Here is a 21,192-nt window from a genome sequence, read left to right on the forward strand (position 1 = left end):
CTGACAGGCACTGTCTTACAGCAAATCTAGTTGCAGAACATCCAGAAGTAAGGGAGTAACTTTTTATTTATCTGAAAACAAAGATAAAAACATTTGCATTGTGGATTCAAATACTACCCAGCAACAATGCTGCAAAACATAACGCAGTATCTACTGATTGGTGTTTGAGGAACAGTGCCATCTTTTGGAAAATCAGTAAAAACACTAGCGTTGAAGCTGGTATCAGACACTATTTGGCACCAGTTGACTTTTGGGACAGCAAGAAAGGTCTTCAAACTTACTTGCATTTAACCTTCAATAAGAAGCCTCAGAATCTGTTTAGAATCTGTGTCTTGCTTGACAACTTTATAACAAAAAGAAAAAGAGAGATCTTATGGTGATCATGAACACGATTCTGTGAGAAGACAACATACATATTATCAAAGATGTCTATGGCCTGAATCAGGGATAAGTCATCATTAAGATGGTTACTACAAAACTACATGTAATAAAATGAGGTTATATCCAATGGGGCAATATTTTCAATGAGGAAAAAAAACTTTAGTGGCCTGGATTGTAATCATGTGTGCCCCAAGGAAGTCTTTCAGCAATATCACCAGGGACATTTGGCAAGTCAATTAAGGCAAGTAAACTTAACACACAGAAGTGTCTTAAAATGACTTTAACTGAATTTATGACATATCAGTGCCAGGGAACTGTATTTAGTATGGTTGCAAAGAAACTATGTGGTGTTCATTAAAGTTCAGTCAAAGATATATTCCAAAAATGGGCATAGGGTAGGGATAAAAATATCTTCTACCAATAATAATTCATGCCCTTCACTGCCATGAATGCAATATTAACTCAATACAAGTATAACAATTATTTACATTTGACCTTGCTTTACCTTTAAAGTAATTTATTTATTTAGCACATCATGGGTTTTGTACTTATATATTAATCCAACTCATGGATTGAGAATGGTGAATGAATAATGAAGGCATTCATGGAACAATGAATTACAACAGTCACACAAAGAAGGTCTCTAATATGGAATATAAAGGGCAATGACTACATATTAGGATATTGTGCAAAATACATTTATTTCGTAAAAGTTGCTTGATACAGAAATATCATAGCCTTTATAATGCAATGACAAAAAATCAACATAGAATAAAATGAAAAGCACACAAAATATTTTACGCAGTGGTGAGTACATCACAAGGCAATGACTCATTGAGCAGTCAGAGAGCACACTTATTCCATTCTCTCCTACAAACAGCATGTACCTTACATTACAAAACAAAAGGTACTGTGCATCAGAGGGAGTTAGATATTATCTGGTTCTGTTCTTGTTCTAGTCACACTGCCCTTCAAACCACAAGATCATTTCTTAGATTACAGTAGCACAATTACCCATGAAAACAATATAGGCCTACTGTACAGAGGCTTTCATTTGGAAAATATGCAGGAATGTGGCTGGCCAAGAACATGGTCACCAACCCCTGAAAATAAACTTTAACAAATCATAATCAAAATTCAGTAGAAAAATCTTTGGACAAACAATCAATGTAATACATATTTCACATACATTAAAACGAACAAAAAGAAAAATGTCCTATACAATAAATGTCAACACGTACCTCAATACACAAGGTCGAAGGGATGAATAAACAATAAAGACAATTATATAAAAATATAACAGGACAATAATATTTCTACATAAATATGTAGACATACATTTCCCTAATAATCCACTGCACCTGAGATCTTATTTTAAAGTGATACAGAAGATCATGAACGAATGCATTGAAGTGTCCAAAGAAATCAGTGAGTGTAAAACTGAGAAAACTAGATTTGAATTGGCATTTTCAATTTTGGCATTAAATTCTGAATAGTCAGTTAAAGAAATACAGAAAAGAAATCAAATAACTTCATTTATGCTACATTGTTAGATATAATATTCCCTTTAAAGCACGACATTCCGATATGCTCAATTAAAAAAAGACAGTATGTCACACAGTCATGAAAATATACAGCTGTTATATCTGATATTTACAATGCACAGTCTAAAAAGAGACTATGTCATCCCTTCAAATGTATCAATGGCTCTTTCTTGCTCATGTTTCCCCAGAGTTCATTTCACATGAAGTCTCTCCCATAACATCAACCATCAGCTAATTTAATAAAATACAATTAAAGTATAACTGAGGTGAATTACTCAGATGATAAATAAGTTATTAAATACATAAATATGTCATTCCCTTCACAGGTGAGGGCAATATTTCAAACTATGCTATATACGTCACTATTCTAAAATATGCAATATGATCAAACAGTAGAAATATGAGAATAACTAATGAAATAAATGTATCTTTGAAAAGGTTTCTTCATAAGAATTTACATTGTAAACAGACTAGAAACTGTTCTGTTTAACATTATTTGGCCTTCATTTTGTTCTTTTTATTTAAGAGTTACACAAAATGGTAAGTATAAATATTTAAATATTGAATATTTGAACAGGTAATAATCGTATATTTTCCTTATAACATAATTCAACGTAATAAGGCACATTATAATCTACAAATAACGATAAAAACACAGAAAGTACCCTGCTATTTTCACATGTAGTGAGAGCATAAACTTCAGAAACTCAGATCTTCTCCAAAACAGACAAAAGATAGCAACATAGCAACATTCCAAATTGCAACTTATTTTACCAGAAATGGATTGAAGCAATTCTTTGGTCTCACATTATTTGTTTATGGAACAATAGTTTTGTGTTCACAGAAATTAATGAAAAATACAGTGAAACAAATAAATTCACTCTTCCTTAAATTTGTTTCAGTTACATTTAAGGATAAAGTGCATTGAATCTGGGTCAGTTTATTTAAGATCCACTGCAAGAGATCCATAAAATTCAGCTGTGAAAAACAACCTTATACTGAAATGGTAGTTCAGTGCACTTTAAAACAAAGAAATACATTTTAGTAAAACTATTACACAGCCAATTTAAGGCAGGAATCAGCAGTCCAGACACTTGAGGGCAAACTTCAGAGCTATATTTAGAAGTATTTCCTTGATTTTAAAGGCAACGGGGGCCTACATTTCACCTGCTACTGACTTCTCAGAGAACAAAACAACCTAGAAAACAAACTTGAGCCAAGCTTGCTATTCTGCTTCTGAGAGCACAAACACTCTCACACACCTGACCCATACACATACCTGCAGAGACTGCAGGAAAGAGTATTGGAACTCACTAATGTGATGAGTCACCTGCTGTGCACTGAATAGGTGAGTGAAATACTGTGCCTGTTCACTTCATCTCACTTTACCCCACATCTTATCAAAAACAAACCCCACAATGCGGTAACACTGATTTATATTTGTCCAAATGGCACAGTGGTAATCTCCTGCCCAGCTCCTTGTCTGCAGTGTCAGGTAACAACAGGCCTACAGAAATAAAATAAGCACATCCTCCACAACCATTATCTCTCCATTCTTGTTCTGCACACACAATGCACTGCTATTCTATTAAAATGAATTGTAGGAAGCAAACAGGAGTGCCATTATCCTCGAGACAAGCATGAGCTGCACATTCAAAGATCGACACAACAAACCGCTGATCCTCAGCCTGGTTCTACACGTGCTGAGAACCAGGCTGTGCACGCAGAGGAGTCCCCCCCTCCACTCCTCCGCCCCCTCCCTTCGCTTTCTCGCTCTACCTCTGCTCGCCGCCCCTGAGACGCTGTGACCGGTGACCGGAAAGCGCCGGTGCGCTAAGGGGCCCTGGCACATCTCAGGGCGGCGTCTCGCCAGGCAACGCCGGCCCGCGAACAGCTGTCGCCTCCCGCGGTCCTGCCCCACGACACCGCCGAACGATCGGCGCGCTGCGGTTCAGTACGCCGCGCTGCTCTCCCAACTGCAGTGCCACCTCGCCATCTGCTCTGGAGAGCCCCTGTGCAGCTAGGGTTGAACACTGCGCCAGGGAGGAACACCTCAGTGCAGAACGCAGTTCCAGGGAGGAACACTGTGTTGCTTCTCTAACCTCAGTGCAGAACGCAGCACAGCCAGGGAGGAACACTGTGTTGCTTCTCTAACCTCAGTGCAGAACGCAGTTCCAGGGAGGAACACTGTGCTGCTTTTCTAACCTCAGTGCAGAACGCAGCACAGCCAGGGAGGAACACTGTGTTGCTTCTCTAACCTCAGTGCAGAACGCAGTTCCAGGGAGGAACACTGTGCTGCTTTTCTAACCTCAGTGCAGAACGCAGCACAGCCAGGGAGGAACACTGTGTTGCTTCTCTAACCTCAGTGCAGAACGCAGTTCCAGGGAGAACACTGAGCTGCTTTTTTAACCTCAGTGCAGAACACAACAGGATAAAATATGACACAAAACCAACAGCCAATGCAGTAATTATATCTCCCTTCCTCAACATTGTATCATGTGATTTAGGTTTTAGAAAAAGTCTATGTGGTCTGTGATGTTTTCTGGAAGCCCCCATTAGTTTTACATTGGAAAGGCGAAGAATTGTATGCATATGCAGTATTCACTTTAAAGCACAACCCTTAAATAATGGTACAATACAAAAATAAATGTGAGTATAATAAATTATTAATTACAAAATGCTATATACAGTACTTACAACCTGCTAATTTACATATTTACATATTGTGGGGAATATAGGCCGTTTCAAAATGAAGTCTTCATTTTGAAGCACCAGAGAAAGCCACACAGGACATGTAGAGCACCTGAAAATATCTGAAAGCAGAAAGCATGTAACGATCAGATCATTAGGCACACAACACAATATAATACTTTGTGGAATCAAAAATTTAACTGCACTTTTGTTGTTTAATTGCTGATTTTGTTGGAGAGAACACCTGTGTATAGTGAAGGAAAATACAAAAATGTCATACTCATCAGACACAATATTAAATATCCCAAGGCATTTATTCACAAGGCAGGAACATAAGACAATGCTGAAAACTGACGCATTGCAATGGAGGTCAGCCTGACAAAGGCTGTTCAGCCAAAAACATTGTTTATCAGCAATGTCTTATGTTCCTGCCTCGAGAATAAAGGCTTTTAAATCCATGTGAGGGCCTTGGAATCGTCCTTCTTTCACGCACTTTATCCCTCTGTTTCCAAAGGGCACCAGTGGTTAAATACTACTACACCCATGAAGCGCACCTAGTCCTTCTTTAATTTGGTTACACAACATTAAGTGTCACTTACTTCGTAATTTGGCTAAATCGATTTTATAACTGTATATGACTTATAAAGTCATCAACACTGGAAAAAAAATTAAAATTATTTTTAACAGCTCAAAAATCTTTAAAGACCAGTGGTTAAAGTGGCAGATCTTAAGGTAAAAATAATACACATACCTGAATCTGTCTGTTGATTACTTGACTTTTATTTTAAGTCCAGAGCCAGATGATGGAGCACATTTTCCACAGTAGCCTCCACAGATTCCTGACACCCTGCTGCCATCCTGTGGACATACAAGAAGTTGCAAGGAACTGTACATATTCACCCTTTACTATGGTCTATATTATTGCCCATAATATAATGCAGGAATATTCCATTTACATTAAAATATAGAATTGGAAGAAATGATTAACTTTTTCCCATTAGCATTATCATTCTATACATGTTGGACCAACAAAGATTGCCAAAAAACCTATTAGAAGATGACAATCATAGTTATTTGAAAGAAGGTGATTTGTTAGCAAACATCCAAAAATTCCAAAGCCTGGCACAAAATCTACAACAGCATCAAAGACAATGGCAGGGGTCAATCATTACAGTCGGAGAAATGCAGTAAACACCAGAGTAAAAGTTTAAGTTGCATACACTCACAGCTCTGTGCTTTAGTACACAAAACCTGAAAGATTATCCAATTTTAGATACAATAACATAAAATATAATTAAGACATATTTATTCATATAATAAAACAGTGTTTTGGGACTCAGAAGAACAAAAGTTCAATTTGTTTTGTATTCTTGTTCAAAATCCTGAAAAAATAGCACACATAGACTCCTTGTGGTCTTGAACAGCAAGCCACACTCATGCTGATTAGAGCTGTCTAGTGTCTATTCACCTGAAAGGAAAGAACAAGGGAAAACACTACAGTGGCTAATGCTAACAAACCAATTCTGAGAAAATCAATAGTACCATAGAGTGGGAAAACGTTTTCTCCATAATACTCAAAGCAATATCATTCTCTCTAGTATGAATGATCTGATCCTAAGTGCCCTCCACAGCACTTGACCTAAAATAACAGTTTTTCATCAGATAGCCAATCTAGGGGCTTTCTGAGTGCACAGTGCTTTGAGGTGCACCTCTTATGCTAGCCAGAAGCAGCCCCTGTCTGATTTCCATCACAAAAGCGGGCGGTTAACTCCTTTCTCAAGCTGCTCAATGCAGCACTCACACTGGCCATTGAGGACATCAGAAAGCCTCAGAGAAGAAGCAGAAAGAACAGGCTCTTGGGCATCTGCCCGGAGGTGGTACAGATGCCAGGGGTGGAAAAGTCTGCCACCAAGAAACAGAACAGGGTCAGGAAATATGTGTCCTGAATAGATGTATGTTATTCTTAGATTTCAATTGGCTCCAACCTTATAAACAGATTAAGGTTTTAGTGCAACTTTGTTTTACACCACAAAAGTATATATAAGTATGCAAGTATTGTACAAAGATTAATATTGTTATGTTATGGGGCTGTTGCATGGTGCATGCAGCTAAAGCATTTGGTCTCACACTAGTGGATTCATCCCATGATCTGGAATCACTCCTGACCATATCAGTGCCAACAGTAGCCGGCAGCCCTATAGAGCAGTGTGTATTTGTCCATATCACCATACATTGAGGTCTCAGAGTGCAAGACTTTGGTCAGTCAGGGGCCAGCCTGTGTACGTGCTGCAGTACTCTGGCACAATGCCTGCATGCGCAGCTCAAACGGTACACCTCCGAAAGTAAAAAGCATTCAGCCCATTTGTTCAGATTTAGCTATCACATTTTTATTCATTTTAATGTTAGAGATTTGAAAATTTGCAGGTGTTCTGTGTCTACTATTTCACCGAGTGATTTTATTTACCAAGATTTTGACATTACATTACATTACAGGCATTTAGCAGACGCTCTTATCCAGAGCGACTTACACAACTTTTACATAGCATTTTACATTGTATCCATTTATACAGCTGGATATATACTGAAGCAATTTTGGTTAAGTACCTTGCTCAAGGGTACAACGGCAGTGTTCTACCTGGGAATCGAACCTGCGACCTTTCGGTTACAAGTCCAGTTCCTTACCCACTGTGCTACACCCTGTCCGACTATCAGGTGATCAGGTGATGGACATGGTACCACAATCCAAACTATTAAGTAACTCAATAACTGATAGTGTGTTGATGTTAAAGAAAAGAGTATAAAGATAATTGCAATAATTTAGGACAAGAAATTGAATGAAGCACTATTAGTTACACACATGTTCTCAAAAAAACTGGGAAAAAAACTATTTTTAGGTGTGCTCTTGTGTTACCTCTGATTTATGAATATCAGCAACAGCATAGTTTCCTTGGGAAATCCATTTTGTGTCTTCAGCCACCTGGAAACCCGTCCCAGAAAGGTTGATACTAAAACGACCCTAAAACACACAAGAAAAACAGTTGGCTGGCAATTTCTACTTAGAACACAGCGATTAACACTTCTCATATTTAAGTCACGTCTTTGGAACTCCACTAGAATGTTTATGTTCCTGTGATTTCTGACACGTTCTATCTTTAGAAGTGGAAGGCTTGATAACAGATTGCAGGTAAGAGGGTGCTGTTCCTCTTGCAGCACCATAGGTGAGGACAAGAGATTTGTATTTTATCTGGGTCACGACCATCAGCTACAGAAGGGATGTGAGGAGAGATGAGAGATGTGGCATGCGTGTATTTTTGCAGATTATTGAAGAAAGGTACAGCAGCATTCTGAATGAGCTGGAGGGGCCTGGTGGCTCCTACATGAAGACAAACCAGGAATTTTAGTGGTCCAGTTGGAAGAGCACAAGGGCCTGAATCATAAGCTGGATAGCACATGTAGTATGGAAATGATGTATTTTTTATAATTGTAAAGAAGAAATCGGAAGCTCAAAGGTACTATCAGGTGATGGGCCAATCATTGAGGGGTGGTGTATCTGGTAGGTATAGTTCCTCAGATCTGGCATGACTGAGTCTGAGATACAGTTACATGTATTCCTGGAGTGGGAGGTCACCAAGTTCAGGCAAAATACCCTTTTTTCCTGGGAATGCCAGGAAAATTAATTCCGTCTGAACAGGTATCAACAGTAGGTGGCAGTAGTGCTGCTTTATAAGGTGCCGCACTGCATGTTGAAGTGTCGTTTATACAAACTAGCCAAAGCCAACCCCTTCTATAAACACAAGCACGGTTAGTGCCACGTAAATAATTTACTCATGGAAAATCAGCAGTTCCACAACCTATTTCTTCAAATAATATGCAACAGTAAATCATGTCAAACTTTCCCTGGACGGCATGTGGTTAACTGTTCATTCAATGAAATGCACCTAAAATCTGGGGACAGCCCGGGGCCCTGCGGTGGCGGGGCAGACAGATGCATGTGCGAGGTGCGCATGCAGGCAGTGGAGAGAGAGAGGATCAGGCGCTGACCCTTCACATGCATCTGTCCAAATGCCTTGGATGAATGAAGACCTAAGTGGGCGAAGCAGTGCTTTCGCTGGCTTCCCCTTGCGGACGGCCGTCTGGACCACTTCAGAGATTCACATGTGCCCCGGTTCTCGCTGCAGATGGATGTGGAGAAGCCAGACGAGTAATGAGCTCTTCCCTACAAGCCAGCGCAGCGTTCCCCTCGCATTCCTCGCCCTGCATCTGCGCAGCAGGCCGGTCCTGGAGGAGATCAGCTGACGCTTGCACAACGGGAGAAACGCCGCGTAAATTCCTCGCGGGTTAAAGGGGGGGGGGCCCGGCCGAGAGTGGGGAGGCGCGGGGAGGCGGGCTGGCGCGTTGCTCTGCTCGATTTGAGCGCTCCGCCTCGAGCCGTGCAGGAGCTGCGGGTGCTCACTGCGGGTCCTTTAAAAAAACGCGCTCTCAGACGCACCCTCCGGCACTGCAGCTGTCTGTCTGTCCTGCACCGACTCCACAGAGGAACAGTCTCACCATCCAGCACAGGCCAGATGTCACATAGCTACACATGCTTGTTCCACAAGCTCCCCAACTCTTCTTAACAGTGTCACTGCTTTTTTATTATTGCCTTGAGTAACAAGCTCCACTGTATCAATTCTCAGAGGAGTTTTGTAGAGAATATGGGCAAAAATCTGTTGAGTTTCAGATATTCCCCTTAACCGATCACACTGAAGGACATTCACTTGTACCGTTGTTGACAAATGGCGGGTCAAGCGTCTTGCTGTTCTTACCTGTGGACACCTGGCGGCGCTGTAGCAGTCTCCCGCAGTGGCGAATGGAACTCGCTGGCCTTCACGGGTGAAAGCAAACTCCCAGTCAGTTGCTGAAAATAAACAGTGTCCTTTTAGTAACAGATTCTCAGGGAGCAGGCATGGTGGATATACAAACAAGCAGTCTTATTTGTGTTGAGCACAGATAGAACAGCTCAGCAGAGCACAAACCTTACATTCCTACATTACAGATAAGCCATAGGGCTGCCAAATAAGTCAATGTAATTACAGCTGGGGCAAGTTAGGCTAATCCCAGCCCCTCTGTGTCTTTAATTGACAGCCCCTCTATGACTGTAAAACACATCTTGAAATAATTAACCCCTTCAGGCATGGCCTTAATTAAATGTCAGCACCATTCATGCAAAGTAGAGCCTTTCATTTGTAACATCTTGGGTAGTCAACATATGAAATTCCCTGACTGTACAGTATTTCACAGCAGCACTGACAGGCAGATCATTGTAATCCTGTGATTATCACTGATGCTGCATTCTGCAAAGCCTCCAGGATCTCACTTTCCCTCCTCATGTTCCCAACATGTGACAGCTAGTGCCATTAAACTGTCATGAACAGAATTATGACGGAATGCTAGCTCTGGGATAATCCTGACCCTACATGCCCACCTTACAGAGAACAGAGACCAATACCGCACCCCCCCTCCCCCCCCCCTCCCCGACGTCACAGCCGTAGTGTTTCAATTTACCTCATTTTATAGATATAGCTAACCTTTTTAAAAATGCATTTGTAACCCTGCTAGGAGAATGAGCACGATGAAAGCAGTAAGGGCCAGAGGAGGGTGCTCTCTCTCTCTCTGAATGTAGGTGGCAGTGTGGAGCAGCGGTTATGTAGCTGGGCTTGTAGCTGAAGACTGCAGGCTCAGTATCCTGGGGGTTGGGAGGGGGTACTGCTTTTGTATTCTTGATGGATCTCACTGTAACCTAAATTACTCCAGTAAATATCCAGCTGTATGAGTGAATTATTTTAAAAACTGCAGGCTATTTGAGTTGCTGTGGATAAGGACACGTGTGCCAAGCAAATAAAAGTGGTCGGAAAGCTTAAATTATAAGGTCTGGTGGTATAATGGTAAAATTACTTTTATCTACAACTGCGTTTGCTTATTTTTGTGTAAAAAAAAAACTGTTAAAGTTTTAAAGAACTGGCAAATTCTCATGAAGCACTCCTCAAAATTGATCGGAGGACTATCAAAATGAACAAATTTTTTGTAATAAATTCAGGAGAATAGTGGCTCTACATATTCTACTGAAAACATGTTAAGTATTCTGTGAGATGGATATAACTTATTTGTGTGACAGTAGAGTCAGGTCATTGTGGTTTATTAAAACTTCTAAATATTTCACTACAATTGCACAATTGTTGTTTATATTTTCTAACATACCTGAAGCAAACCACACTTATCTATATGTATTTATAAGCTGAGACCCAGAAAATAACAAATGGTTAGAAACTGCATATAATACATGATGTTTTTGTTAAGCCTGTAAGGTAATAGTGTACAAGGGACATAATTGTACCAACAAAACCTGTAATCAGCAGATGTACAAAGAGATCTGGCATGTGGTAGTCAATCTGTTAGTTAAGGGGATTCACAGTAATGTGCTTAGCAATCATACAACAGCGTCCCTTCATTTTCTGGCTTCCCCTCCAGCCCTCAACTCCACCAAACAGCAAAGCTGCCGACTTACAACACTGCAACTCACTCAACACACAGAGAGGCGTGGCATAGATAACACAAGTGAGAGGGTACCAGTCCTCAGAGGAGTCCATCATGATTGCTTTCATCGGAACCTGATAATGATTTCACACATTCTGAAAAAAACTAAACAGGCATTTGAAACGTTGAAGATGCCTGATGTATAGTTCTTACAGACCAACCCAAATCAGTGTAAATGTTGGTCATAATGGTAGAAAGGTCCAAGTGTTAAAGATAATAAATAAATAAATATATATAAATGTCAAATATCGATGTGTCTGAACACGAACATTGTCCAAGGATCATGTGAATTCTGATTTAGGATCAGTTTCTAAGGGCAGAATGTCTGTAAATAGTGGTCTTGCAGCAATATATTCAAGCACTTCTTTTATTTATTATGAACTTTATTATCAGGAACCTTCAATGTGAATAATTTTCTGTTAACGTGGGAACCCTGTGAAGAGGCCCACTGTCTCTGTGACTCACTGATTATCTGCATCTCGCTGAGGTCCACCCGGACCCTGCTGAAGGTGGAGAGGCCGGAGGCGGAGTAGTCCTTCCTGCAGGGGCAGTCCTCTCGCCGGCTGCCGTTGTAGGGACACTCGGTGGGGTTGTTCAGCCTGAGTCAGAGAGGCACCACAGTGGGTTCTTTGTTTCCCCACAGAATGAGAGACGGCCGGCCTCGTCTCCTGAGAACAGACCCCTCGGCCCAGGCCGCAGTTACCTGAAGCCGAAGACCTCTGAGAAATTGTCGGCGTCGCCCGTCCTCAGCGTGACGTACTCCCGTGGACGGTCCGTCCGCATACCGGCGCAGTAGATCTGAGGAGAGGGCAAAGCAGCGTGTGGCTTTGGGGAGAGCTGATCCGACCCACTTCGGCAGCAGGCATTTCAGAAAGCATCAGGGTGCCATGATTAAAAAAGAATGATGGCCCACAAACCAAAACCAAACTCCTGTTACATGACACAGGCCAGATGAAAGAAAATAAAGCTGCCCCACCAAAGGGCTGAGGATATAGAGCCCACTCCACTTGGGGGCATATGTAACAACTATAATATGAACAATTTGTATATTGTATTTCATCATGTATTATAAAAAATATATCAGTGGATGATGTTCTCAATAGAAATCGACTTTACAGATGGAAATTTACAGGTGAAATATGAAGTCAGGGATATTTTCTCATGTTTCCCTCTTCATTGAAGATTTATGCACATTATTCATCCTGTATGTGCCAATACGAGTCTGAAGGACCACGGTACAGTACAATGATCTCACCTTAAGCTGCTTTCCTTGTACAATGAGTAACTGCTCTCCATCTGACAAAAGGCCTTTCTGGCTCTGGATGTCACTGCAGCTGGTGGGCAAATGGCCTGCAAGGGGGAGAGATCAGAGGCTGTAGAGCTCACCAGGGCTCAGACTGGGGGGGGGGGGCAGGAAGAGGGCACTCACAGGCAGGGCTGATGCAAGCTTTGCGCTGCTCCGGTTTCCTGTCGGATGGGCACCGGTCGCTGTCCCCACTGCCGGCGGAAACGCATCGCACCGACCTCTCCATCACGCCCTCGCCACAGGTGACCGAACACTGAGAGGATCAGAAACTGAGGTAAGCTACGGCAACAATGATTACAAACATAATCAGGTTAGCGGAAACCTTAACTTTATTTTTATCGCTAACTCATTAGAAATGGGTATGACTTTGCAATTCTGGTCAGAGGCCATTGCATCATGGAAACTCTGAAAAGGACAAAATGGAAGCACAAAAAGAAAATCTTTAACTTTATGTGGGAACTCAATGTCAACCTGAATGCAAAAAAAAGTCATTAAAGGCTTGTCAAGTCATCTCTCATAGTTTCAAGTAAACGTGTATTTGGAAATGTGCCAGCTTAAATGTAAAAGGTTCACTTCTGCCTTTGCTCGGGACAATACCACTGCTACTTTAAGATTAGTAGAAAACACCATTAGGATTGTAAAGAGATTATAGTGGTGTCTTACTGAGGCAAGTTTGTAGATGTGATCTAAAGTAATGTCACTTATAAGGTGCACTGTTGAAACTCTGTAAATAGAAAATTTAATCCTGACAGTAACAATGTACACATGTCACAGTGTGCAAGGATTACGATATCATGCCCAAACAACAGAAAAACAATGCTACGCAGCTATCCAGCTAGATTGTGGAGCTCAAGAAACAGCACGACTGAAGAAATTATAACTCTCAGCAATGCTCTTCACTAAATGTTTATGGATTGTTTCATGCATGAGTTATGTGGGATTTAATGTGTTCACACATTTTTTGCAAACAAAAATCCCCCTTGTAAATTATCTGACAGCCCCCTTCTCTTGTGTTTTGGCTCATTTGGATATGGCTTGTCCTAGTTTGTTTCCCAATTGAATTTTCATGTTGACATTACTCTCTGAAAAAAAGCATGCTACGCTCAGTCCAAACGAAGCACTATTTTGAAATTGCTGTCAGCTGTCAATAGTTTGTATCTGTGTCTATGTGTGTATATATATATATATATACATATATATGTGTGTGTGTGTGTGTGTGTGTGTGTGTGTGTGTGAAATAAATTTTTTTCTTGATTTGGCTCTGTACTCCACAATTCGGAATCAAACAATTCACATGTGCTTAAAGTGCACATATGTATAACACAAGTGTTGTAATTATTAGCCATTATTAGTCAGCTGTGTATTAACATGAAAGCAAATCACCTGAACAACATCTAGAATAAATAAATAAATAAACTGAGGAAGACCACCAGGAAATCATATCAGGTATTTTTTGGAAAAATATGAAAAAAACAATGATAAAGAAAAGCACCCACCGGTCCCCAGATTCCTACTCTCCAGGCCGGTGGAGCAGCACAGGGGGCCAGGTTGCACAGCATGGTGCTCTCTGGTGGGGTCCCGGGACAGCTGGAGGAGGACTGGTACCCATACTCATAATGATCCTTCCCAGAATGCACTTCACTGCAGGATACTCGCCTCCTCTGGTAGCCCTGTCCACAGCTGACTGAGCACTTTAACAGGGGATCACAAAAGGACTATCTATAAGCAGCATGATGACTGGATCACCAGTGTATATGCCGGCATGACCAGCCCATTCTACTGTAAATTTCTAGGGATGCAATTCCTGGAAAATCATATTGCTTGTGTATTTATATATATATATAGGCAATAGTGTACACTACTGTACCATGCAGTAAAGATAGAGGAAAAAATCACAGAGAACATGTTCAATGTGATGTTTCCAAACACAAAGGAGTCAAGTAGAAGGGAGAGTGAGCCTCAATGCACCAGTCTTATTACTAGGACTAGACTATTTATTACATTACATACTGATCCTCCTGTCTGTGTTTTTTTTAATGATATGGAGACTATGATTTTGAGTACTCACCTCTGACCATTCCCCAGTGATCCACACAAACTCACAGGGCTGAGTGTTACAGCTCTCTGTGTCGGCTGGCTTTTTCAGCTGGGTCATACAATACATTTCATGAACCTCCTCCTCCCGCAGGTCCACACACACAACCGTCCTGCGTCTGAGTCCTGATCCACAACTTTTACTGCACTGCAAAGCAAACAAATCAGTCAGCTGGAGGGCTCAACTAACTGCTACTTTACCATTGTCGTCACGCAGTAGTGAGAGGTTATGCCTGAAAAAGTGTGCAAAGGGTGAGCTGAAGATGTTTTACACAGAAGACTAAAAAGAGGAGATAAGAAGCTGTAAACACTACTCTGTCAGATTTACTGTTTAGCTTGGAGTACAAGATCCCAGGGTGAAAACCAGTGTTTGAGCTGTCATTCATATCTCTCTTGCAGCTCTGTTTAAGTATGCTGTGCCAGTTAAAGACTGTTTATCTTCACAAACTGGCTCTGGGTTGGACAAAAGCAATACGTAGGAAGAGCCCAAGAATGAGGCTATACAGTTACTATATGCTTCCACAAGTCTGACTGATGTTTGCCTGCTTGAGTGAAGTTATGAGGTATGTGACGTACATCAAAAATGCATTATCTGCTTTCTCAGAAAAAAGGCTTAAAGCAAACTGAAACACAGATGCTTGTCCTGCACTGGATGGTAACCCAAACCTTAGGGGCAACAGGTTTTGCGTCATGAGCACTTGTGAACTACTTCAGCTATTCTAAATGAATTCCAGCTGGATCCTTTCCTGTTCAATGTTCAACCATGTCAAACAACTCAAGCACATCATCACATGTTAGGTGAACTTTATACAGAAAGGAATGAACCACTGTAAGTTTGCCTTGTTGAAAATGTAATACACGGTTTTCAATATTTATCCTAATAGCAGAAATAGTCCACGTCTTCTTTTGCAGCAATGGTTTTTCAATCATTTTGACCCTTCTTGTCATGTGTTTAACTCACAACTCCTACAGTCACCAATAAAAATGTTATGCTGCTGTAACTTCACTTGTTATGCTGGTTAATGCTATTTCATGCAAGTCTGTTTATCTATACATTGAACAGAAAAACATTTGTCTTCATATAATCGATTCTACTTGTCAACCAGCCTTCTATTCCACTTTCTTTGCATGTCAAATGGGCTACATATCTAAGCTGTGGAGTGCCTTAGGCTGAGAACCACTGCTGAATATAATGGATCATTGACTCCAGTAAAAAGGGTAAAAGGATTAATACTTAAAAAAACTGGTAAAAATGCTGCTGTTTTCATAAAGACATAAAGATCTATTAACATAAGGAAAGCAAACTTGTATTAAAAAGAAAGAAGAAAAAAGGAATCACATGTTCCTTAGAGTAATGAAAAAATTTAAGCAGAAGCAATTGGTACTTATTTCTAGGAAACTTGTCACATTCTGTAAGTTTTCTGAGGTTGAGGAGCCCCACCAATGCTCTGTGAAGCAACATGACCCGGCTAACGTCCAACAGCAGAGCGAGCATCCCTAATTGTCTACAGCTGTCGAGGACAGCCATGAGGGGGGCTCAGAAAGCATTTGCAAGCAGGGCTCTAGACTAATTAGACTTTTCTTCTAAGTGCTACGATTTCATGCTGGTTGTTGACCTAGATTTTCGACTCCCTGAACATTTCCTTTTACTAAAACTATTTTAATAAATACTTTTGAACAGGGTAAAAAAAACCCCCCTGAAAATACAGTGCAATTCACCTGTTGTTTCATCAGTGGAAATGTGGATTTTTTTCCCGCCCGTTGGCATGTTGTAAAACTGCTTAATTGCAAAACTGTGTTTATTTATGTCGAGTGCAGTTGGCTTGAAAACAAATAATGGCTTTGGTTCAAAATATGTGTTTATTTACGGTTTTGTTTGCTCCAAAAATATTAGCAATGGCATGTAGGCCTACCCATTTTACTTTGTTTGGCATTCTTTAAAACAAATACATGTGGTGCACTGTATGCCCACACAAGGGAAGAAATGAATAGAACAGAAAATATAACTGAATACTTAATATTGCAAAATGGCAATATTAAATAATCATGCTTTTTATCCTATTTCCATTATAAGCAGACTGCCCATCCCGCCCCCACGAGCGCTGCGAGGTCTCCATTTCCCTTGGCTCTCTGACAAGAAGCATCATGTGTAAACTGGGATCTGGTCCAAGTTAGCCGCTCTGCTCGCACCTCAGTATATCAGCAACATGACACTTCCCGCACGTCACTAGAACAGGCGCGTCTCGTTCTTGTTTATTTTGAATGATGCGTGCTTCGGTGCACCCGCAGCGTCTGTAAGCTACTCACCTCATGCCAGTCACCCTCCCTCCACCTGTAACGCGCGGGGCATTCTGTGGCCTGGCAGAACTGGCTGGATTCCGGACGGGCGGATCTCGGGCACTCTGACTCTTCTGGGCTGCGCTGGTCTCCAATCTGACAGAAAACCGCCCGCTGCTGCCTCCCTCTTCCACACGACGAGGAGCACTAAACCGAGAGGGAAGGGTAAGCTTTGCTCTTTTACTTTGGTAAAAGGAGTGGAATTTTAAAAAATACCATAACTATTTTTATCAACCTGCATATTATAAAGTGCAGACTACTTAAGCTTTAGTGTTCCAAGAAATAAACCGTAACTTTAAACCGTTGTTTTAACAATTCATGGGTCACTGGGAAACAAACTATCGTATACGTATTTACAGCCAAGTGTGTTTTTAATGTATAATATATAGGCCATAAAGGTGACAGAGATGTAGTAAAGTATCCCAATGCTTATTCATGTTTTATCGGGGATGATATACAAATGCTTCTTTTGTTTTTATTTCCTTAAAGCAATTTCTAGGATATACGAACTCTACGAAAAGTGTCTTATGCAATATCCAAAAGCAGAGGTCGATGTAGCGTTACGTTTATTAAAATCTGGCTTTAAACATCCGGATATGAATCGGCAGCATAAGCTACAGAACAATTGCAATATGAAGAAAGTCCCATGGCATTATGCTAGTCTATAATTAAGACTTATAATAAGAAATTACTACTGCTGCTACTACTACTACTACTACTACTACTGCTGTTGCTAATAATAATACCAATCACACAAGTAACATAATTTCTAAATATCCTCCTCCTATCATCCTCCTCATCATGGTCAATGGCACATTTAAAAGAATGCATCAGCATTATTTGAAATACATAACAATACACATAGAATTTCAAACACTTTATGCATGCTTTTCTTACATCTTAGGTTCACGGTCACCATGAGGATGCTTTGTTTCATTTATTTGATTCATATTTGAATTCACAATTCAGTCCATAACTATTATTAACATACGCAAACAATTTACCAAATATTAATTTTTAAATTCAAATAAACTTCTTATAATTGTACAAGACAAGTTTATCCATATTAAAACCAGGATGCAGTCATTTTTGATAAACACCTGTTCAGACTACGACGCATACTCATGCATTTATGAAACATTCCAGATTTAAACCGCAAGCCTAGATTAAGTTTGTTGATTTGTGCTGAAAAGGAATCTTGTTTTGTCTAGCACCTATGGTTTATTTGTTTATGATTTTTATTTGGTATTATTTCACTGTAATTTTAAAGTGACAGCAGAAACAAGAATATAATGAACTGTGAAATATCATTTCATAAGTACAGCCAACCAGCACTATATATTCAAAATAAAATGTTACACTTATTAATCACATATACACACATAGGTTTATAATACAAAATTTTGGTTATAGGCCACATCTGGTCTGTCAAATGTGTATAAAGACATGTATTTTCACTGCACAAATTATGACTCTGCAAGAAAAAAAAACTAGATGCTACATTATACAAAACAATGTTTACATAAGTGGAAAAATAAATAATGAACTAAATGAACTGTGCATAAGAGGCCCCTGTTGTAGGAATTCTGTCTGGCTTTGTCTAACAGCAATAAAATCTCAATTGGATAGAGTGCACTCAGCCTTCGCTCTGTAATAAAGAGCAGATTTCTGCTGGGACCGTGCAAGCCAGGAGCATACAGGATTAGATTTCATTCCTTGTGGCAGTCACTCTGAACCACAGCTCAGGTCAGAGGTGAGCACATTGTCAATGTAAAATTTGGACTCTAAATTTTGCTTGTTTGTTTTGTTGTTTGTAGTTCTTCCTCCTGTTTTTTAGGCCTCAAGTCTATAGTTGGGTGATAAAACTACAGCTTTATGGACAGCTTTTATGTAGTTTTAACGGCTATCTCGATTTTGTGAACAAACTGTAATGGCTGTAAATAGCTGTTCAATTATATTATTAAGAATAGCATATTACGATGTTAATTACAGATTAACCATGTTAAATAAAAGTAAATTCCTACGGAAGTATAGTAGGGCCATGTAGAAAAAAGTTTTGACTTTAAAAGTCAGAACTTTCAACATTTATCTTGAAAGGTTTGACTTTATAAGTCTAAAGTTTAGCATTGCGAGTTTAAAAGTCAAAAGTTTTGACATTGTTCTCGAAGGTTGTGGCTTTAAAGTGGCAAGTGAACTTCTATATAGTTTGCCTTCATCACTCAGCTTCTTGCATAGCTTAACATTAGGCTACATGTAAAACCTCATAATTCCTTAAAGTAAATTATCTCATAAGTCTATATTCCAGTGCTTTATGTAGTAAGGAGGAGTTACTTGCCTATAAAATTTGTTAATATTAATTATGCCTTCAATTAACATTTTCAGTGGCTAGGTAAACCAACCGTTATAGCTTTAACCGGTAGCTAAGAAATCGGTAAACTGGAACGCAGAATATCTGGGAATTACAAACCCCGTCTGAATTGCACACAGGTGTAGCCAACGGTAACTCTGCATTTGCCTAGAGTTCTGAATCTCATTTTGTACAAGTCAAGTCAACAAAGATTTAGTGGTTCTTCCTTCTGAACAGTTTCCTCCATAATTAGATTATAAACAATCCCTGTTACTTAACATTATTCTGTGTTTCTATGAGCATTATGGGGTTTTAAATGTATGCTTGTTGAGTGCTAGTAGATCAGCAGCTAAGTTACAGCTAAAGGCAATTTTTTGAGATAAAAATCTAAACATTCTATCCTCAAAAATTTTGACTTTAAAGTCAAAACTTTAGGAATTAAAACGAGAAGCTTCAACTTTAAAACCAAAACTTGTGACTTTTAAAATTGAAACTTTTGACTAAAGTCGAAAGTTAAAACTTTTAAAAACTACAAAAGGTTTTTTCTACATGGCCCTAATGAGCTTCTGTACATTCCACACCTTGAAGGATTGCTTTTTCAGGGTTACACCAGATAAGAGCACCCATACATTCATGTACATCTGTATTGAAAGTCTTCCTAAAACTTTCAGATTATGCAAGCAATGATATTCAAAAATCAGACAAAGACTGTATAGCAGAGTATAATCAGGATAAGGATACACGGCATAATTGTGACATCTGTAATATTAATAATTTGGTTGGATCCCATAAATCATAAAATAATTCCACAGACATTTCTAAAATAAATTAATGAATGAATTAATGAATGAGTGAAATAAAGAAATAAATAAATAGCAGGTCAATGCATTGGCATGGAGAGATATGTATGTGTCATGTACTTATTTCTGAGAGCATGGCACATGTGAATTTGAATGTAGGTGTGTGTGTGCATGTTTGTGTGTGTGTGGATGGACAGAGCAATGTCGAGAGCTAATGCCCCTGTCCACCCACCTGTCGGAATAGTTATGCAGAAGATTGGAATGAGACCCTGAAAAGTGTACTCTTAACACCTCCAGATGTACACAAATATATAACCCGTGGGATGTTTGCCAAAACGCTCCAGATTACCACTAAAAAACATCACATATGCATTTCAAGCAGTGTGTGCCAAGCATAGTATACAGCAAGGTGATGCACATAACAATCATAAGAATGCTGTAGGGCAGCAGTGAATAACTGAATTATACTTTAATATAAATAGAGAGGGAAAGAACAGTAACCTCACTTCAAGAATACACACCAAAGTCTTTATTGTATGGCACCATTCAAGATGTACTCTAGGTATGGGTCATATATTTCTTTCTTTTTTTTTATTATAAAAGCATGTTGGCTATTTCCAACATAGTAAAAAGAAAATTATTTCTGATTTTATATTCTAGTGTATCTTCTCAAAAGAATGGAGGACGATGCACAACCAGAACCAAGGTATCAAGTTGCCACATGCTGTATATTCTTAGAAATTGACATTTTATGTGACCAAACACCCATAACATGAATTGTGATCACAGAGATGGGGAGATTGTGATTGTGGACCAGGGGTAGGGGTGTGTGGATTGTGTAGACTTTAACCTTTAAAGTTGGTAGCTTCACTGTTGCAACTAATTGTTTTCCTGGACATTTTGGCAATTTTCTCATTTTCCATTTCTCTTCCTTGATTAGAAAACTGCATTAAAAAATCCAGGTTTTCCAGGACAAGTGGGAACCCTGACTGTTTTTCTTTTTAAAATCATTGCACACCTGGTTTGCAACACCACTGAACCAGGCAATACATTTTTGCACAGAGATGTCATTTTGAGGTACTTTGATTACCAACAAATTGAGAACTAAAAACTGGTTAC

General features: G+C 39.7%; 1 protein-coding gene across 1 annotated transcript in view; it reads right to left on the minus strand.

The window, feature by feature from the left end:
- Window positions 1-1,057: 1,057 nt before the first annotated feature.
- adamts9 (ADAM metallopeptidase with thrombospondin type 1 motif, 9) overlaps window positions 1,058-21,192 on the minus strand; it is a gene marked incomplete at its 5' end in the record, with an annotated part of 48,717 nt that continues 28,582 nt past the window's right edge. Inside the window, 11 exon segments of the mRNA XM_035388596.1 lie at window positions 1,058-4,738; window positions 5,368-5,474; window positions 7,528-7,632; window positions 9,422-9,513; window positions 11,655-11,788; window positions 11,893-11,987; window positions 12,445-12,539; window positions 12,619-12,748; window positions 13,992-14,186; window positions 14,564-14,737; window positions 16,897-17,073. Coding sequence (XP_035244487.1) covers window positions 5,385-5,474; window positions 7,528-7,632; window positions 9,422-9,513; window positions 11,655-11,788; window positions 11,893-11,987; window positions 12,445-12,539; window positions 12,619-12,748; window positions 13,992-14,186; window positions 14,564-14,737; window positions 16,897-17,073 — 1,287 coding nt within the window.

Source organism: Anguilla anguilla, chromosome 13 (assembly GCF_013347855.1).
Source record: "Anguilla anguilla isolate fAngAng1 chromosome 13, fAngAng1.pri, whole genome shotgun sequence".
Classification (NCBI taxonomy): Eukaryota; Metazoa; Chordata; class Actinopteri; order Anguilliformes; family Anguillidae; genus Anguilla; species Anguilla anguilla.